This window comes from Haplochromis burtoni, unplaced genomic scaffold, assembly GCF_018398535.1.
Source record: "Haplochromis burtoni strain Fernald_Lab_line unplaced genomic scaffold, NCSU_Asbu1 Contig_31, whole genome shotgun sequence".
Classification (NCBI taxonomy): Eukaryota; Metazoa; Chordata; class Actinopteri; order Cichliformes; family Cichlidae; genus Haplochromis; species Haplochromis burtoni.
This window is the reverse complement of record NW_024582392.1, coordinates 2,425,260-2,444,711: the sequence shown is the minus strand read 5'-3', so window position 1 is coordinate 2,444,711 and position 19,452 is coordinate 2,425,260. Positions and strand designations below refer to the sequence as shown.

The 19,452-nt window shown below is 39.8% G+C and overlaps 1 protein-coding gene across 2 annotated transcripts in view; it reads right to left on the bottom strand.

The window, feature by feature from the left end:
• Positions 1–19,452, bottom strand: part of magi3a (membrane associated guanylate kinase, WW and PDZ domain containing 3a) — a 105,951-nt gene that overhangs the window by 21,149 nt on the left and 65,350 nt on the right. For both annotated transcript variants that reach the window (XM_042219329.1, XM_042219330.1), the window contains exons 2-7: positions 18,248–18,364; positions 14,110–14,229; positions 4,235–4,441; positions 1,754–1,916; positions 811–890; positions 70–127 (exon numbers count right to left, since the gene is read on the bottom strand). In XM_042219329.1, the coding sequence (XP_042075263.1) occupies positions 70–127; positions 811–890; positions 1,754–1,916; positions 4,235–4,441; positions 14,110–14,229; positions 18,248–18,364 (745 nt within the window). The remainder of the gene's footprint in view (positions 1–69; positions 128–810; positions 891–1,753; positions 1,917–4,234; positions 4,442–14,109; positions 14,230–18,247; positions 18,365–19,452) is intronic.

Below are 19,452 nucleotides of genomic sequence, written 5' to 3'. Positions count from 1 at the left end.
GCATGCTTATCAACAGGTGTAGATTTCTATGGATCTCCAGGTATAAAAGGAAGAGAGAATTTTACTTACTCTACGTAGTATGTGCCAAATTGTGGATCCTCAATCTTCTCCCAGCCATAGGGCAACTCTGGGGGAAAGGGAAAAAAACAGACAGGGAAAAGGCTGACTCAAATCACTTAAGATACTGCTGAGGCACTACATGGACAATTGGACACACTCAATGAAGTGTGGTGTTTTGACTGGCACCATCACAGCATGCTTAGCTACACCTACAGAACAGGAGGCCTTCTTTTATTTGTCACTATGTGTTTAAGACTTGATACACACTATGGAGGAGGAAGGGGAAGACGGGCGGGAGGGGAGGGGGGGACACCGTGTGTTGTTAGAAAGCCTCCCAGGAAAAAATAACAGCCCTTCTTTCCAGTGGTGTGTATGTGTTCAGCATCTCGGGTTTCTGCTGCTGTGTGACAAACACACGCAGCGCAGAGGAGATCTTTACGCAAGAGGAGCCATAGAAAATTGCCTTTTGAGAGATGCTGCACTGATGAGCTCTCTGCATGTGTCCACGAAACCATTAGGAGGAGATGGGCGGACTGAGGACTGGGGGTTTGTGCTGTGTCACCAGCATGACTGTGACCAGGAGCGCTCAGCTGTTCAGTATCCGTCTGTTAGCCAGCGCCTCCTTCAGAGAGGCAGGGAGGCAATACAACAAGGACTTGGGAAAAGTGTAGGTAGAATGTGAGCGGACTCTATGGCTGTAAGTGCCTGCGCGATTGTTACTTATCACAGAGCTAGCTCCTATTGCCTCACCTCCTTCGTCGCATTTCTCAGGTGGCTTGGCTTTCTTGGCAAGACGTGGGTCCAGCCAGGTGGTGGTCTTGCTGTTATGACTGTAATATGAAAAAGATACAGGGCTTTAAGCACAGTTTAAATTATTTTTCAAATACTTAAGATGCCATTAGAGTTGAGCAATTAGCGCTTAGATCTCTTGGGAGCCACTTCACCCGGGGAGTGTTTTTCCATCTCTAGCAAACGAACAGAGCTCTCCCAAAACAGGATTATGACTAGTATTTAATCTTTTGGGATCAAATACTTTATTAAATAACCTTTTAAAAATATTAGTACAGTTTTAACAAAGCTCAGAGGACCGTTTGAGGCATAAGGGAGATGAAAAGAAAAAAAAAGTCACAGATTACAGAAAGATGGAAAGGGATGACACAGAAAGATAAAAGAGTGAGCAGTTGCAGAGATCATAAAGAGCAGAACTAAGACAGCAGGTCAGGGGTGGCGAGCTCCATTTACCCTGTTGTTTCTCTCACTGGCAGAATGAGCTATTGATTTAGCAGCAGGCAGCTTTACGTGGCTCTCTCAGTGGCTCAGCATTGACTGTTTGCCACACTAACGGGCCAGGTAAACAATGCGGGCCTGCTGCTTTTAGCGGCAGCCAACAAAACCAACATCAAACGCAGGGGAAATAAAAGGAAAAACTTTATTGAGACTCAACTCCACTGCAATGGCTGAGTCTACAGACAACTTCCATGTTCAGCACCTGCTGGTAATTCAGTACAGAGAGTTGCACTGAATAGGAAGCAGAAAAAGTCAGAACTCTAAACATACTGGGTTAACAAGGCAGAAACAAAGAGATGAAGAAGAAACTGGGACTACAAGCAATGGGATTAGAACAATGGTGATGTAATGGGAGTGTAATAGGACAAAAACAAGACAGGGAAGTCACAGTAGAAAGGCTACTTACTCGATGAAATAGACCATGCCGGTTTCTGTGTAGGCCATCTCCCAGTTTTTAGGCAAGGGCTCCTGACTTTCATCCTCTGTGTTCCATATACGCAAGTCCATGGCCCCGGCTGACTGGTTGTAGCTGGGCACTGTCTTCCTCCACTCTGCTTTGTCCTTGTGCTCTGTGGCCAGGCATGGGGAGAGGGACATGGGCATGGAGACAGAAATAGGAATGGGTTGGGAGTAGTGGTGTGGGAGATGATAGAAGGAGAAGGAGACAGGACGTGAGAATGTGGCGCCATTGGAGCTCCTCTGGGCTCCTTGCATTTCTCCCTACTGCTGCTGCTGCTGCTGCTCGAGCTGCTCTTCCTCTGTACACTAGCCGGACTGTTACATCCACAGGAGTGTAAGGGGTAGAGAGAGCGAGCGAGAGAGACAGAGAGAGTACACGCAAAGAGGACGGAAGAGCAGCAATTGCCATAGGATTTGCATGTCAGTAGTGATGTACTGAGAACTGCCTCCCAGGCAAGAGCAGAGTTGACCAATGCTTCAGCCCAGCCGGGAGCGCTACATCGCAACTCTATTAGCATCATAGTGTTGCTTGTGCGTGAGGGTATTTGCCTAATCTTGATGTGTATGTGTGCCTGTCTGGGTGAGGCTCTTATCTGCAGGTTTCATCTGGCTGTGTGTGACCTAGCTTTGTCGTGGCATTGAATGCTCACTCTGTTTGGCTGGAATAAAGGAATGGCAGGGGAAAAATAGTGACAACTGTTGACTGGAAGAAGTCAAGAGCTCTTTGTACTGAAACCAGGGCCCTTTTTCATGATAGAACCAGAAAGATGTTTCTGCATTTATAAAGTCTGAATAAACGACTACACACAGACACTTGCTCTAGGGTACAGCTGCTTTCAGCCCTTTCAAAGAAATATAAACAGAAGAGCTGTTGCAAATTTGTGCAGGCAAGATTGCTAAAAACCCCGAAATTACATGAAAGAAATGTACAATCAGTACTTAACTACATTCAAGGCCCAGAAATATGCCAGCTGCTACCTCTTTAAGTGGGCACTCTAAAACCATATGAAGAATTCATGTATTTTCAGTGAGACAACTGACGTGGTTCAAGGGGTTGGGAAGCCCGTCTTGTAACCGGAAGGTTGCTGGTTTGATCCCCAGCTCTGTCCATCCTGGCCGTTATGTCGTTGGGCAAGACACTTCACCCTACCGCCTACTGGTGTTGGCCAAAGGGGCCGATGGCGCGATATGGCAGCCTCGCTTCTGTCAGTCTGCCCCAGGGCAGCTGTGGCTACAACTGTGGTTTGCCTCCACCAGTGTGTGAATGAATAGTGGAATTGTAAAGTGCTTTGGGTGCCTAGAAAAGTGCTATATAAATGCAATCCATTATTATTATTATTATTATTATTATTAATTAATTAATTAATTAATTAATAGTGATATTTGTCTATAATTAGTATCTTCTCTTGGTTGAGGTCTACACTGCCATCCAGAGATGACAATGCATATCTCTGACAATTTCTTACTTTGAAATATAGAAATTCAACCTAATACAATAACTGATCTTTTTAAAAGAAAATGTATTTATTTATTTTAGAATTCGAATCCGTGTATTATATCTCTGGGACCTAATGTGTCCTTCTACACATAAGGTCCATGCCCATGAGCATACAGACAAAGCATGAAAGGAAGAGGAGGGGTATGATATTTGTTTGTTAAATAGGATAGAAGCGTGTCAACCGAGACATCAGGTCATGTGGGCCGGCACTGACACCGTGGGGTTGTAGGTGCAGGGTTGCAGCCAAGCTTGACTTTGCTGCCTGCCTGAACTACGGCTACGCACAATTTATTTTTCAGATCTTTTTTTTTTCCGTCTTCATTTTTAAAAACATGTTGCAAGCACTCAGAATTGAGAAGAAAAGAAACCTTTCTTAATTTAGCATTTGCTGCTGTTGCCACTCGAGATACATTTTTCAATTTGCATATGCAACACACGACTCTACTTTTTGTAGTGTTTAAAATAAAAGAGTGTCTTAAGGTAATGACTTTCACTACTGCTACAATTTCATCCTCACTATTAGCTCTTAGCTGAGCCATGCAGTGGCATCCGTGTATGCGAATGAAACGAGCACAAACTATCTTTCTACCCGAGGGATTGCTTCTATTGATCTCAGACAGACTTTGGCTACATTTTGACTTTGCAGTGCTGTGATTTAGTGCCGACCTTGCATGCAGAGCAGCTAATCCTGAGAATGTTTATTTGGAGAGAAGAATGATAAGGAGAAAAGTAAAAAGGTCCTGCTGTTTTGCATTCTGAGAACAATATAATGAACTGCTGGAAAAATAAATAAATCAAGCAAACAAAAAAGTGCTGGGGTTTAAATGTGTAGAAAGCCAGTAATGAAGGGAGCTGTAATACAGCTAGCAGAGAATACTAACTAACACTTGTGAAAGCCACGAAAAAATTAAAAACAGCGGTGCCCCTCACCGGTCAGTCCGTTGACCAAAGGAGGCCTCTCTTCTTCCTCTTCCTCCTCTGGAGCAGCGCTGTCCTTTCTGTCCATCTTACTGACAGAGGTTGTGCGTTTTCTTTGGACCTCCGTGTCAAATTCCTCATCAAACAGAACCTGGTCCACCAGGTCTGGCTGTACAGGGCTCGGCTCCGCAGGGGGCTTAGGGGTCCCATAATAGTTGCCTGGGAAGAAGAGAGGGCGAGAGTGACAATGAAATATATTCTTTAATACATTTAAAAAAAATATATGTGCAAGCTTTCTTGATTAATTTCATCATATAACCCTAACCCCAACCACTTATCTATACACATATTCACATACAACCCTTCCACTCAGCTAACCTGTAATCTGTTTCTTACCTTTACCCTTAGAGCAGACTTAGAAATTGCTAGGTAGCCTCTGCTTTGAAGATCTCATATTTAAATGTAGACACTTCAATTTTACCAAAATACACACAGACAGCTAGAAATGTTTACTATGGTATGAAAAGAGTTTCTTTCTGGCTTTATAGTGTACTGCGAAAAGAGGAGATAGAAGTACACACAAAACCATTGTGCTCGCAGCAGACCAAAAAGAGACTGTATCACTTAAAGTGTGAAAGATTACTGCTTTTTTTTTTTTACCTACAAATTTTATCTGGCAGACCTGTACTCTGGAACAAAATGAGACCAAGGATTTGCTGTTGTAACCCTCAAATGTTGTGAAAATCTCCAGGTTATGAAAAAGTCTGTAGCCTTTCTCCTAGATGCCAATATCACAATCAGTACTGACCCACAATACCATATGCTCAATCAGGACCACTGACTATTACTGTAACAACAGATCATTTGCTGGCTTCTAATCTTTGAAGTGGCCAAAGAAAAAAAGTTTTGATTCACTCATTTTGTTTATGTGTTAAAAAACATAATGTTATATTTACTATTTCACTCACAGGCAATTGTGGCCACAGCGCTTATGCCAAGGTTCTCGGGCACTTGATTGTCCCTTTAAGTCCATCAGCTTCCCTTTGCTGTCATGTTGGAGCCTAAGGCAGTTAACGGTCTTACACCACAGAGCAAGCCTTTGTCTTTTCTCAACTACAAAAAAAAACGGGGTGACCCACTTACTACTCTCCACCTTCTTTCTTTGTGAAAAACAATTGAGGCCAAAAGATGTGAGAAAATAGTCGTGAAAGTATGGTGCAAGTATTGATTGTCCTCATATTTTTGTGTGGGATTGCAGTGTGCCGTGCTTTGTTTGAGTAGCCGAGCGTTGTTTTTGAACAGTTAAACGGCACATGAGTGGAAAGACACTGTGACCAAGGAGTCTGCGGGGAGGAGAGAGACAAGGGAAGGACCACTTTCTCACTGACAGAGATATGGTGGAAATAGAATTAAGTTCCACATTGAGGAACAATCATCCTTTCTATTGTTTAATGTCTCTCGTTTATAATAAATAAATATTCAAAGCCTTATCAAATTATTGCTTGCCATCTTAAAAGGAAAACAAAGAGCATTCAGATTAATGTACCTTACACTGAAATGCGTTATTACACTGACTGCAAAGTATAAGGTTATTAAGAGTTACCATCCAAACACCATTTTTAATCAGCTATAATTATGATACACTAAATAAACAAAAACAAAATCATCCTAGAGTCATAGTGAGAAATTCATCATAACTGAGTCAGGTAAATAGATTAATGCACATTTAAATTAGAGAGCATTATTATCAGAATCAATTGGTTACTAGGTTTGTAATTAATAGCAAGCTTAATCGTGGAATAAAAATTGGAGGAGGTAAATTAGAAGTGGTAATTTGCTCTCTTCGTTCCAGTTTCTGAAGCTCACACAAAGGTTCCCGTAGCTTCTCTAAGTACCCCAGTGCAAAGAGCGGAGAGACGATGGCCAAAATAAGGAAGCACACTGAAATTGATTGCGTTGTAATTACTGTGTACTAATGAGTCACAACCTGAAAAGCAGCTTTTGTTTAGAATCACTACCTCCGTCCAGCACACAGATACAAAACCATAAGCTCCCAAAGTGAACTGAAAAGACTGCAGGCTAGATGCTTTTTTAAACTGTAGTTTAAAAACTGTAGAGTCCAGCTCATTAAGAACTTGCTAATGCACCGCTAATATCATTTAACATTTATATCCTGTGACTTTGCAAGATCCCCAGGCATCTGCTGTCTACTATGTACTATGTATAATTATAATATATCTAATTCTGTTCTGTGATCTGCGTCTTCCTTTTTATGTGATAACTCTATAGAGAATATATATGTTTTATTATTTTAACGACAAGCCACACAATAACAAATATATTTCATTATTACAAACAGATAGGTCAAACAGATCCTAATTCCTGATTCTAACAGATCAATAATAAAGATATCTGTGAAAAAAACAACAAAAGAATAAAAGATCAATTGATTATCTATACACAAAAAGCACAACTGCAAATTATAACAGCAAGAGTAAAGACGAACAATAAAGGCTGTATTTACTGGAAAGGCAGAACTGTGTCGGTTCAGCTGTTCTGTGTAGAGACGTGGGAGCGAAGAGATACTCAGGAGTCTTTCTCTCTCAAATTGTGGTAGGATGCACCAGGTACCATCAGTTCAATACAATACAATACGATACAACTATTAATAATTTACCCATTTAAAATTATTAGTGTCCACAGAACAAGTGAAATGAAACAATGTAACAGTATGAAGTCAAAGTGCATCTCTTTTCACTTCTTTATACCTCAACTCATTCTAGTAACACAGCTGGGTTTGTATGTCTATAAAATGGTGCAGTATTTGTTTGAAAAACCTTTTAAATTGATATATTTTAAAAGCATTTTTTGATTCAGAGGTTTGGCGAGCTCTGCTCTCCGTTTCATCGTGCACACGCCTCCTTAGCTTTGCTGTATGTGTGTTCATTTCAGTGTGGCAGAAAGTGAAGCGAAGAGAAAGATTTGACTTGAAGACCACTAAATGATTAAGTGCAATAAATATTTCTTAACTGTGACATCAATATAAAACATCTATAAGAAGGTAAAAAAAATCATTAACTGCATCTAACCTAAAAAGAGAAAGTGGCAGGGAGAAGCAGCACCAGCAGCAGGTGAGCTTTCTGCAGCATTTCACAGGCATTCGCTGCATTTTACAAGGATGACTGGATCTTTTTCTCTGCATATACATAGTTTTTCTCCTTGTAAATAAATGTGTTCAGTGCCTTTCTGCTTTCATCTGAGGTGTTGGTGTTGTGTGATATCCAGTGGCTCTGAATACTCTATTTATCTTTGATTGACTCTACTGAGTAAAAGGCCAGCTGACACATAGTTTGCTAAGAAAATATACAGTTCAAGGAAAACTCTCTATTCTTTATGTTGAAGGCTAATATTTAAACATAGAAGCTATTTTAAATTATTAAATTACCATGTCTTATCTTTAAAAGCTACAAAATAAATCTCTCAGGATTAAGAAAGTTCTTATCTGCTAGGTGGCAGATTGTGGAGTGACACAAAAAGTTCAGTCCTTCTTTTGATTCCATTTGTCACAGCCTATTTGCAGATTGTACACGTGGGCTTTCCTTGCAAGAGTGTTGCTACACCATTAGCAAGTACTTTGCCTCTATCGCCTTATTAAAAACAATAAACAAACAAACAGTCTGGCCAGCTCTGGATCAAATCTACTGCTAATTTGAAATAGGCCAGGAGTTTTTGGCGTTCATGTGTGAGCTTATTAGCTTTAGCTAACTTCTCCAGACAGATGACTTACTCTGGATGAGCTTTTTGAGCTCTCTGGTCTTGTTAAAGCCTTAAATCAATTTTTATTTCTGTTTGTTTGTTTTTTGTGGTGGGTTGCCTGCACTGCTGGTTAGTATAATTTATGTTGTTTTACACTGCCTTTCCCAACCCTAGGGTTCATGAGTGTGCCCGCTTGGGAACCACTGGTCTAGCCAACCCAGTGCACCCAACAATCTGTTGCACCAGGAACTCACATTAATGCAGCTGCATCATTTCAACAAAAAGGGAAAGAGAAAGAGTTCATTGTTTTTCATTTCCACATATTTATATATAAACATCTCTACTGATAAATGAAATTCCAAAATCTCAACATAGTGTGCAATCCTCATATGTAATAGTAGCAACATGGACATTCCTGCTTTTCTTTCCCTAATATTTATGCCATATTCTTTTCACGAAAGCAAGAAAAAAGGGAGAAACTTATCTGACCCGTGCATGGTGCTGACATATTTCAGCCTAATTAACAAATGCTTTATGCATCCTTATCAAGACAAAGGTTCTGGTTTTAATAGGATACGATCACCTTTTGGCAACCTCGATGATGTCAGAGTGCTCACCATGAATCTTGCACCTTAATTACTACCCTAAGATGAATGGACTGTTCACTCTCAGAAGAAAATGGAGAAGGAAAAAGCCCTGAGGCCACCATGCCAGCAGCTACCCGTGACAATATGTGATTGACAGAAATAGACACCTGTTGATGTGGGCTCTCATTTAGCCAATTAATATGCTGTGGTCTACCAAAAAATGTAACAAGAAGCAGCAAATACAGAAAGAAATTAGAGTAAGAATTACTATTTTATCTAGGTAGGAACCCCTTTTTTGTTCCCTGATAGCTTAGATTTAGATCAAGCTCCTGATCTTGGAATTCCAAATTCCTGTAAGTCACCCACTCACAAACATCGAATGAGATTTATATGCATCTCAGTTTGGTTTCTATATTTAACATACTTGAGGGAAAGTTTGTCTCAAATACAGAAAATCACAGTGGATCAACGTATTACTATCCATCATCAACAGCTTGTGAATTTTCATCCTCAAAGTACTAACAAGTTCAGCATAGTGTTATTACATTAAAGCACCTGTTAGATAGGTGGTGAGTGGTGGATGGACAGTGTAAAGCAAAGTCATTTTCATTTTAACTCAGCTAACACTTGGTTGGCACTGTCAGAAGATTACACAGCCACACACTCATACTAAACATGCAAGGGTATGTTTGCTGCTCGTAAGAAACAGCTTTGTGTGAAAGAACACGTTTTTAAACTTGGCTGCTGTTCCCCAGAGACCCCAAGACGAAATGTATCCACAGTCCTCATGTGTTTATTGATGGGAAAGAATGTGTATACAGATTGTGTGTGTGTGTAGATATCATGCCATCTGTTTTAGTCAGCAGCTGCCAGAATACAGTATCACATCTCCAACTTGTGAGTAACTGAATAAAATGTGAGTACAACTGTTACCACAGTTATATTTGCAGGGAGAATTAACTCCTCCAAATCCTACTTTATCCTTCAGAGAAACTTTTGTTATGAGCTCTGATGCTACAGAGCAAGAATTCATGAAGTCAGGGTCACTTAGTAATGGGAATTGCTAGCAAATGTTTTGTGGGGATGTTTTCAAAGACAAAAGGAAATTGGAGACATCCCTTATATTGTGGAAGCATGGGAAAAACCTCTTAAGGATTTATGCTTTGGTTCAGCTCTCACCACGACCGCCCCCTCCACCCTCACCACATTTATCCCTCTGACTCTTTGAACCTGCCGGCTGCAGTCGCCGACCCTCATTAATCATTGAGGATGGCCTTCCACTCTCTTGGGTAGTGCCCAGCCTGCCCAGGCCTCATCACTGATTGCTTGTGCCTCAGGCGGGTGAAGCGTCTCTTATGCTCCAGCCTTGGCACTGGGTGTAGGCCCTGCTTGGCATGGATGCTCACACTTCACAAGCCAACCTTGTCAACCCTGCTTTCTCCTGCTCGGTCTCCATGTGTTTGTGTGTGTGTACAGCTTAGCAATCTACTGTTGACCTGCCTCTCATAAATGAACTTCCTCTCTAGTTTATGTTCATTTCCTGAGTCTGTGTTGTGAAACCCAAAATGTATTAAACACCATTCATATCTTTACTGTAAATTCCTGTTTTTATTATTGAGCTTGTCAATCCTAACTAGTTTTTTTTTCTATATCTTTTATTTTCCTCAATTTCAGTTTCAGCCGTTTCTTCCCTTTCTATGTTTCCTTTTTCTTTTTTTGTATGTGCAAAAATCAAATTGAGTACTATACCATCTCTTTTGTACTCCTTAGAGATGAGTTACTTCTTAATCAGTTCCCATGAATAGGCAAACGCAGCAGTTGCCAGTCCAGCACCTTTATACCCCCCTTTTCTGTGAAAACTGGCCTGTTGCATTGTTACAAATCTAATCCACAGTTATGTAGCTTTGTCTCAGAACTTCGTAAAGCCTATAACACCAAAAATATCCTATTATAAAATGGTTGTAGGCAGTGTGGCTGAGCAAAACAAGGAGGCCGTAAACAGTCATTTCTTCTCCACTAAAGTCTATGATTGTCATGGGGGATGAATTTGGCATTGCACAAACAAAGGGATTTCATCATTTTCAGCCCCTGTCAAACCATCCCCTGGTGGGCCTGCAACTTCAGACTGTAACCGTCAGCTAAAAAGACCCTAGTGCAGCCTTGTCTGTAAATCATGTGCTTTTTCCTCAGTATGTCATTATGTAGTATTTTATATTTGCAGTGCATCCAGCAAGCCATTTTTGCACCGACCTATGATTATACCTTCTAACAGGTAATCAAGGTTATGTTTCCCATGGCAGTCTTGTTAAATACAATCATGGATGAGGATGTAAGCATAGCCAGATCCATACAAGCCACAAATTTAGGTAGCCCACTGATTTTAATAATTGCTCACAGTATAATGGGATCCCGTGGCATCAGGAATTCATATTAAATGAATGTTGAACACAACATAGGAAATAATAAGATATTAAAATTAAAACAACACTGGAATTTCCAGATGAAATCCAATTAAATCAGCTGTAGCAGGCCTAGTGTTTTATTGACTTTTGCTGGTCCATTTCTGCTTGCAGCATCTGTCATGAATGATTCATACCACTGGCTTTTCTCTACCTTGCACAGTGAGGGGCATAAAGTCGGATATGCCCTAAATCACATACATACAGGCACCCAAATCAATTTCATCTACAACATAAGTGTTACACTTTGACACTTTCTCTGTAAAAGAAATACTGGCAAACCAATCTGTATGTTTTTGTGTAGTTTTAGTTTCTCCATTCAGTTCCCCAACAGCTGAGTCAACTTTTATGCTAATACTTCCCTGGAAAGCGGCGAGCAAGATTGTTGAAAACACAATTTTCCTCTTTTATGCTTAGTTAAGTATTTTCATCTTAATGGCCTTCTTAAATAACTTCCTATTGTTGTTTAGTGAGTTGAAAGTCTGTGAAAGACTTTTTTTCGTCCACCAAATACTCCCTTTAGTAGAGCAGCAAGAGTGAGTTTCGGTCTTGGTTACAGCATGCTACTATTATTCACAGGTCTGAAGGATTAGTCTCAGAGGTAATGGTGATTGTGGGTTTTTAACCATTTCATGGAACTTTTCTTTTTTCCAGGGTACATTCTTTAATGACTGAAAAACAAGAACTGGATCCACAGGTTTTAAATTGTTTGGGAATTTCTCCAATCCACACAGGGTCAGATGTATAAATACATCCTCACTAATATTTGGTTAAATGTCCTGTAGCAAGATATAGCCCAACCAATTGCTTTTGGTAGACATCAGCAACCTTTGGCATAATTCTAGCTGGATATTTGAACACTTTTCTTGGCAGAATTGGAAGTTTACTTAAATTAATTGTACCAAATGTGAAGCACAGTGGTGGTAGCATCATGGTCTGGGGCTGTTTTGCTGCCAGTAGTACTGGTACATTGAGAAACTCCAAAATAATTTTAAACTTGTGCACCCAATTCTTGTTTCCTTAAAGTCTCCAAAGATATATTCTGTTTAATCAGTCCATCCTGGAAAAAGAACACTTCAAGGAAATCATTAAGAGCCCCATAATTAATATGACATTAATGTGTGTCTTGTTGGCTTTTGACCACATCTTTATATGGTATTAAAGTAGAGAGTGAATGCACTGTCTACAAACAGTACTAAGCATGTCATGAAAGGGAGAGGTAGTGATAAATGATGATTCACTGTTGTTTTCCCTGAACCTTTGACATTCAAAGTTCAGTTCAAGAAGGAAAAAAGAAACAGTTTTCACACTAAGACACACAAAACAACATAAATCATATATAATGTGGGTACTATACCCTTAATCCAATTAAAGAAAATATCCATGTGCTTTAATAAATCATCAACAAAAAACCCTAAAGATAAAACAAACAAGCTCTGGGCTTTACGGGACCTCTGAAAACATGCATTATCAGATAATGTGCATGGTGTGCATGTTAATTTTACCATCTACAATATAAAGCCTGGAGCCACTAGTAATCAATGTGAAGTAGATGACTCACTAACCAAGGCCAGCCATTATGAGGTCAAATATTTCACCCTCTCACTTCCTGCTTTAAAGTATGTCTGTCTATTTGTAGGTCTGTGTGGAAGTTTATTGAGCAAAAGGCTTGGCATTAATAATTAACTCTGTGAGGTTGTGTTTCTATTCCATTCAATACACACATGGTAGTGTTACATTAGGCAGAAAAGGACAGGGGGGGATCCATTATTTATCCCGAGCACTGGCTCATAGGCTCAGGGTTGGAGGGCCAGTCTCTCGGGAGCAGATGTGGGACAGAGGGCAGATGAAAGAGCTTTTACATAGCAAACATATTTTCGACATCATGAGTAGGTGAATGGGGTAAAGCCATCTGGGGATATATTATCTCCAGTTCTTTCATTTTTAGGATGGCAGTTTGATGACACGGGCAATGTGCTGATTTCACCTGATGACCTTACTGAGTACAGCTCAGCAAATTCACAAGACAACTAATAACCAGGACCCTGGTGACTGGAATGGACTGGGACATTGGTCTGCCCTCAGTGTTTATAGTGTTTACAGAAATTGTAGTGTTTTCCAGTTTGGTTCAGTTACTTTAGGCCGATGAAAAGAATGTCAACTGAGCCAGAATACAATCTGAGCAGAGTGATCTTAAATGAAAAGTTGTCTTGTTTGATGTGGTTTGTTTATGGTGCGATGGCAAAACAGAACATCTGCAGGATTTCATTATGGTAGACATGATTTTAGCACCAATTCAGGGGTCACACTACAGTTAAATCCATCTTTAGCCTTAGTCACACAAGCCTAGAGACTGATATGTGACAAAGAACTTGCTGCACCAAAATTTTCCTTGTAATTGCTTTGGTCATTTGCTACTGGCTACTGGAAGGCGATGGCTTGTCTTCCAACACTCAACATTTATTCTTCAACCTGCAGCAAGCACACCTCAAAAGATGTAACTTTTACTTTGAAGACAAACTGTCTAAGTTTCTGTTTTCCATCACACTTTTTTAAATTTTTACTATGGCTTGGCGAGTGTTTGGAGTCAGCATCTTGCAAACTATTGGCAACCATGGTTACCTGCTAGCAACCAAAGGGCAATCACAGGGAGGTTTTTGGTGCGGCATCACATACCTCTTTGCAACCAATTTCGCACTGGCAAGCAACATCTTGAAAAATACGGTAGTTGCTAGCAGTTGCCTGGGGCAAAAAATTTCACAGTGACTGCCAGTGGCTGTCTGTATGACTCAATCTTCAAATCTACCCCTATAATAGTACAGTATTTGTTTCTCATTATTTATAACAATGATTAAAAGTGACTGTATTTTATGCTCAGAGGAAAAAGAGACTTGAACAACTGGTATTCACAACCATCAACAACCAGACAAAAGTCTGAAAAGAACAAAATCATTTTATAGTTCGATACAAGGTCAGGGTCTGATGTGTGTCTGATATTTTGTAACTCCCTATTTCTCCCACTTAAAAGTAAACTATCTATCCAGGCCCCTGCATAATATTGTGTTCCTTGTGTATGAGAACATACCATCGTAGGTGCCACTCTCCAGCAGCAGTCCACTTTCTTCCAGTTCACGAAACTCCGCCACACTGATAAAATTGTAGTCCACTCCCGGAACCTCCCCTTCTCGAGGCTGCCGAGTAGTACCTGCCAACAATGAGAAAGTTTAATACAGTAGGAACTCCAAACAAGTGGAATGTGCCATTCATCGCCAGGGTGGGAGTGGGGGTTGGAAGTGACACTCAATCCAACATGCCCACAGGGATGTGATTCAAGTCCAAATACAATGCTCAGGGGAGAATCTGTGTCTGCATCATGAATAGTCAACAAAGCTGGGACAGCAAAGCGATGAATTCATTATTCAAATATGAAGCAGAGGGAAAAAAAATGTCCTCCACAGAGCAACACAGCTGTCACAATACAGAAGAAGTACAAGTGATGACAATGAACAAGATTTTTAATTACATACTTTGACGCTGATTGTGTAGAACAGCACCACTTTAAGCACGATAAATGAGAAAAATTAGAAAGCTCTCTGTTGACCTTACACATATTTTTTTAAATAATAACACCATCTGCATGTCTGCTCTGTGTGGAAATTAGTTCTCCAAAATTAATAATAACTACCGGTAATCCAATGTACATCCTGGTGCTGTACACTTCTGACATGCCAGCCTACGGCTACCTAAATAAACTGTTTGTTTATGCAATGCATTTTATGGGACCTCATTATCAACAAACCACAAACTGATATTGTGAATAGATTCAAATGAATATAACGCACTGTCACCTCAAAGCCCTTTCTGTTGATTTATTAGCCACAATAGTTGTTTCCTGCACTAAAAAAAGAATAAAAAAAAAAAACAACAACAACAAGCAAATCACGCATACTTGCAGTGTATTTCCAAATGTCAATGGTTATGATCGGTGGCAGTTTCTTTGCCTAAAACAATAACCGAGAAAGAAGAATTCCCTTTTTTCCCCCAAATGCATCCTTTGTTCTCCTTTTCCCTTCGTTTTACAGTCCTTTACCCCCTGAAACAGGCAACCTTAAAGCACTTTCAATTCCAGCAAAGAGCCATTAAGTAGTACCATGCTGCAACTGTGATTTAAAAAGTGTCACATTTTCCCTTGTTGATGGTCTCATTGGCAAGACACTGAAAACTTACTGTTATGAAAATAATTTAATGCTCTTTAACACGCCAGCTGCTCTTACCATCATCTTAGATGTAATCAGGCCTTTTGAAATACCTCAGCTAAACCGCTCTGCTATCTGACTGCACTGCAGGCACGAGGGATTTTAACTCAGAGCTTAATAGGAACCCATCCCCATTCTTCATTTTCTTTCTGTGTCAACATCCATCCCGACTGCAGTGTGAGCCATCGCATCTGAAACTGCTTAGTTTCTTGCAAAGGCAATCTTTTATTCTGTCAAACAGAGCAATCAGATGAGACCAATAAAAATCACAAGAAGAAGATATATGAGCTCATTTTTGGAAGAAGGAATAGGGAAATGTATTATGTAGCTATTTATTGTTAATTCAGCTACCTTACCAACAAACTCCAAGACACTGGATCGGTTTTCCTGTTATATAATCATGTAAATGTATTCAGAAACCTCCCAAAATAACACAAAATAAAGGAGAAAACAATAACATTACAGTTTTAAAACATGAAAGAGATAGCAAAAATAAAACTGTATGTGCAGTTTGTTATTCAGTTATGGTTAGACAGTGGAAAGAGACTGCTAGGACTGCTGAAACTGCCACCTGAAAAAAAGAGCACTGGGAGAAGGAGCCTTGAAGAGAGCACCAGAAGAAATTTGCTGCCAATTCTCACCGGAAAATACAAGCCTGTTTTAACTTTTAGTTTATGTGTTTGATTTTTTTAAGAGATGAAACAACTGTATGAAAACAATACAGGAGCAAAACAGAAGAAAAACAAAAAGTAAATGTAGTTGATACAGTAGGTCTGTGGAGGTTATTCTGACTTCACATCAAAATCCAGCTCTCCAGTGTTAGATATGAACTGTGTTTCATGGATTTTCTTAGTCGTGAACTGTATTTTGCAGGTTGAACACCCACTCAGTGGAGCACCAGAAGAAACAACAAGCATTTGCCCACAAGATGCTAATTGCAGCAAAACAAAAAAGAATGAGTAAAGAAGGACAGGGATTGCCGTTTGTAAACTGACAGATGCTTGATCGCATAGTGCCAACTTCAAACTTTTAGTCAGACTGTGTGAGTTTGACTGTAATATACGATAAACACACAATAAATCAGAACGCTAACATGAAGGGACATGGAAATATGAGTGTTGGTTACAGTTGCCGGCTCAATAGCTACAGTGAAGACACAATAAACACTCGAAAGTGTGCATTTAGCTTGTCCAATTTGGCACACATCATCCACAGCTGTCTGAGACTTACAGTAAGTAGAAAACAGTAAGTGAAGAGTTCAGTGCAACAGCTATGCTTAGTTTTTTTTTGTTGTTGTTTTTAACTTCTCAAAATAGAAATTGCAATTGACTGAAAACCTGAGGCACTTTATTTTTACCTTTGCACCATCCTTCCTTGGTGTTTTATCGTGAAGCGAGACTAGTGGGCCTGAGTGCTGTGCTGCAATGGATATTAATACCCAGGGAAGGAGAGAGCGATAGTAGACGGTAGAGTTGGGTGTTGGAATTTAGTGAAGCTTTAAGGATTTTTAGGTGACCTAGACCCCTGGTACTGTCTTGAGCCCCAGTTTGTGGGAGGCAAGAGTGACACTTAATGAAGCTTCTCTGTGTGCAGCAGAAAAGCAAAGTCATACTTCTGTCACTCCGAAATGCTATTTGGAGTGCTGTAATGAGCGCATGGCATCATGCTGTAATGGCTATTTAGGCTGCTCACAGGGTCACTTTGGCTGAGTGCACTGTGATAAGCCACTGGCACAGGCCTGAATGAGCAAACTGGACAGCGGACATATGCTGAGCTACTGAAGCCAAACCGCAGTGTTGATACGCGTGGTTCACAGTTTCTATTATCTTCCACAATAACTCACTAAAGTAGACCCAAATGTGCACAAGCAGGTACAACTACAACACTGGCTTTTCAGCTGTGATAATCATTGTGATAATGTGAGAAAATGTAACATTTGCATTTTATTTGAGATAGAAAAGACTGAGATGTTATTTATCACACTGTAATTAGGAGAGGAGGTCTAATGATTAAACTTTAAACTACTGTGAAACTTCCACGACAGCAAGCATGATTATTCGGTAAGACACAAATAAATATGCATCTCAAATTAATCAGTGATACTTCTACACAGCAATATTCCTTAAATGCACCTCCAACTGTCTTTTGAATGATGTCCCCCACAAGCAAAATGTCAGAAGTGAAAGCTTTCCAAATGCTAACTGTGAGTTGCACAAGTAATAAATGCTGTCTCAGTGATAAATGGCAAAAACATTGTTGTTTATGTTTTGTTTTTGTTTTTTTTAACTCAGCTGCGCATCCCAGGGAACTGCAGCTGCTCGTTCATTTACGCCTGTTGGCCTTGTTGTCCATTTTTAAATCACTCGGGTATAAACACAGAATATTCCAAAAGAAGCAGTGGAGCAAACTCAAACTGAGGGGGGGGGAAAAAATCAGAGGGTGGAAAGTAAATAGGGAAGAAAATGTAGAATTACTCTTTCCTTAATTTAGATCGAACACAACCAAGGTCTGACAACAATCAGAAACTGACAAACATCTCTCTTAATTAAATATTTCATATACACGAGGGCAAAACTCCATTATTAAACATAAAAACACTGAAAGTTTTTCACCCTTTTTTATTCCACAAGCACTGAAGTCTATATTTATACATTTTACCTATGTAGACATCCATATAAAAGCCTATTCAGGTTTTCATAGGACTGTGTGCTTTTACAAATTTTGGTAAGATCAAGAAGTGAAAATCTGCAGTTTATAATACTGAAGTGTAAGTAGAAGAAATTAACAGAAAACAAGTTAAAGGGGTTTATTTGAATTAAAGAATAGGGAGGGCCTGGAGGAAAATGCATAACAGGTAGTGCTACAGATGGGAAGAGACTACGCTCCATCTGGAGAGGTGAGAGGGCAACAAGAAGACCCAGACAGAGAGAGAAGACTGAAGGGCCCAAGGCTGAGGAAGCTACTCACAGGGAATGGTACGCAGGTACAGGTTGTCCCTAATCACCTGCTGGAGCTTATGGTCCAGGGAGCCCTTCTGAAACTGCAGACTGAGGTAGTGACGCAAATCAGTATTCAACACTTTACCTGGAGGGAAAGAAAAGAAAAGTTTGAGTTATGAATTCACACTGGACGGCCTCCAAACTACACACATTTTAAAAACACCATTTTGATTATTTACATTTAAAGACAATTAAAAAAGATAATCAGAAATTTTATTTTATAACCAACAATACTGGAAAGCTCTAATCAATAATCCCTGCTACAGTGCCCAAATCAAAAACACCACATGTTGGGACAGTAAATATTTACATCTGATACTATGTGATTAGTAGCACATAGTAGCATGCAAGTCTATGAAAGTTTTACGCTTCCAATAATGATCACTGTCATGTTTCATGCTATCATGCTAACATAAAGAATAAGCCTTAAAGAAATAAAAATAGATATATTTTTTTTTACCCAAGCTTTAGTTAAAAACTTTATTTTTGAAACGTGCTCGAGAATAATACACAGGTTACAGATACACTTGCAATAAACTGTGCAAAAGATGGACCTAGCTTCCAGATCACAAACAATAAGCCAATTTTATCTGATGGCCACCAGATGGCGATAGCACAGGTGCTATGTTTTAAAAAAGGAGGATTGGCCTTGGTATGCTCATTACATAACGGCTTGTGACCAATTAGCTGCCAGCCAAAGCACTTCACAGTCAGACACACCCCTCCTTGTCAAAAACGGGTTTTTGTTGTTTGTTTGTTAAATCAAGATCTCAAGGCTTTAACGCTGAACATTAGAAACCAATGGATGATGTCACTGTAGCTATGCCCACCTTTATCATCGATGAGTTAGACCCTTGAGATACATTTTTCCCCACCACTGTAGGTTCAGTCAATCAATGTAACCCATCAGACATACATATTTGTGTAATTCAAGACCTGCTAAGGAACACTTTTTTTTTTATTGTGTCCTCATTTGGAAAACCTTCTTTTTCACACAACTGTAAGTAAATGTACATAGTATGATCTCTATCCAATCCCGATCGGAATGAAACCTATTAGTCACATGATTAAATATTTATTAGGCTCTATCGTTAAAAATCCAGACGCATGGCAAAAGGCAAGAGCATAACATTAGCACTATTATTTCCTAGTAGGAACAGCAGTTTAATCCAA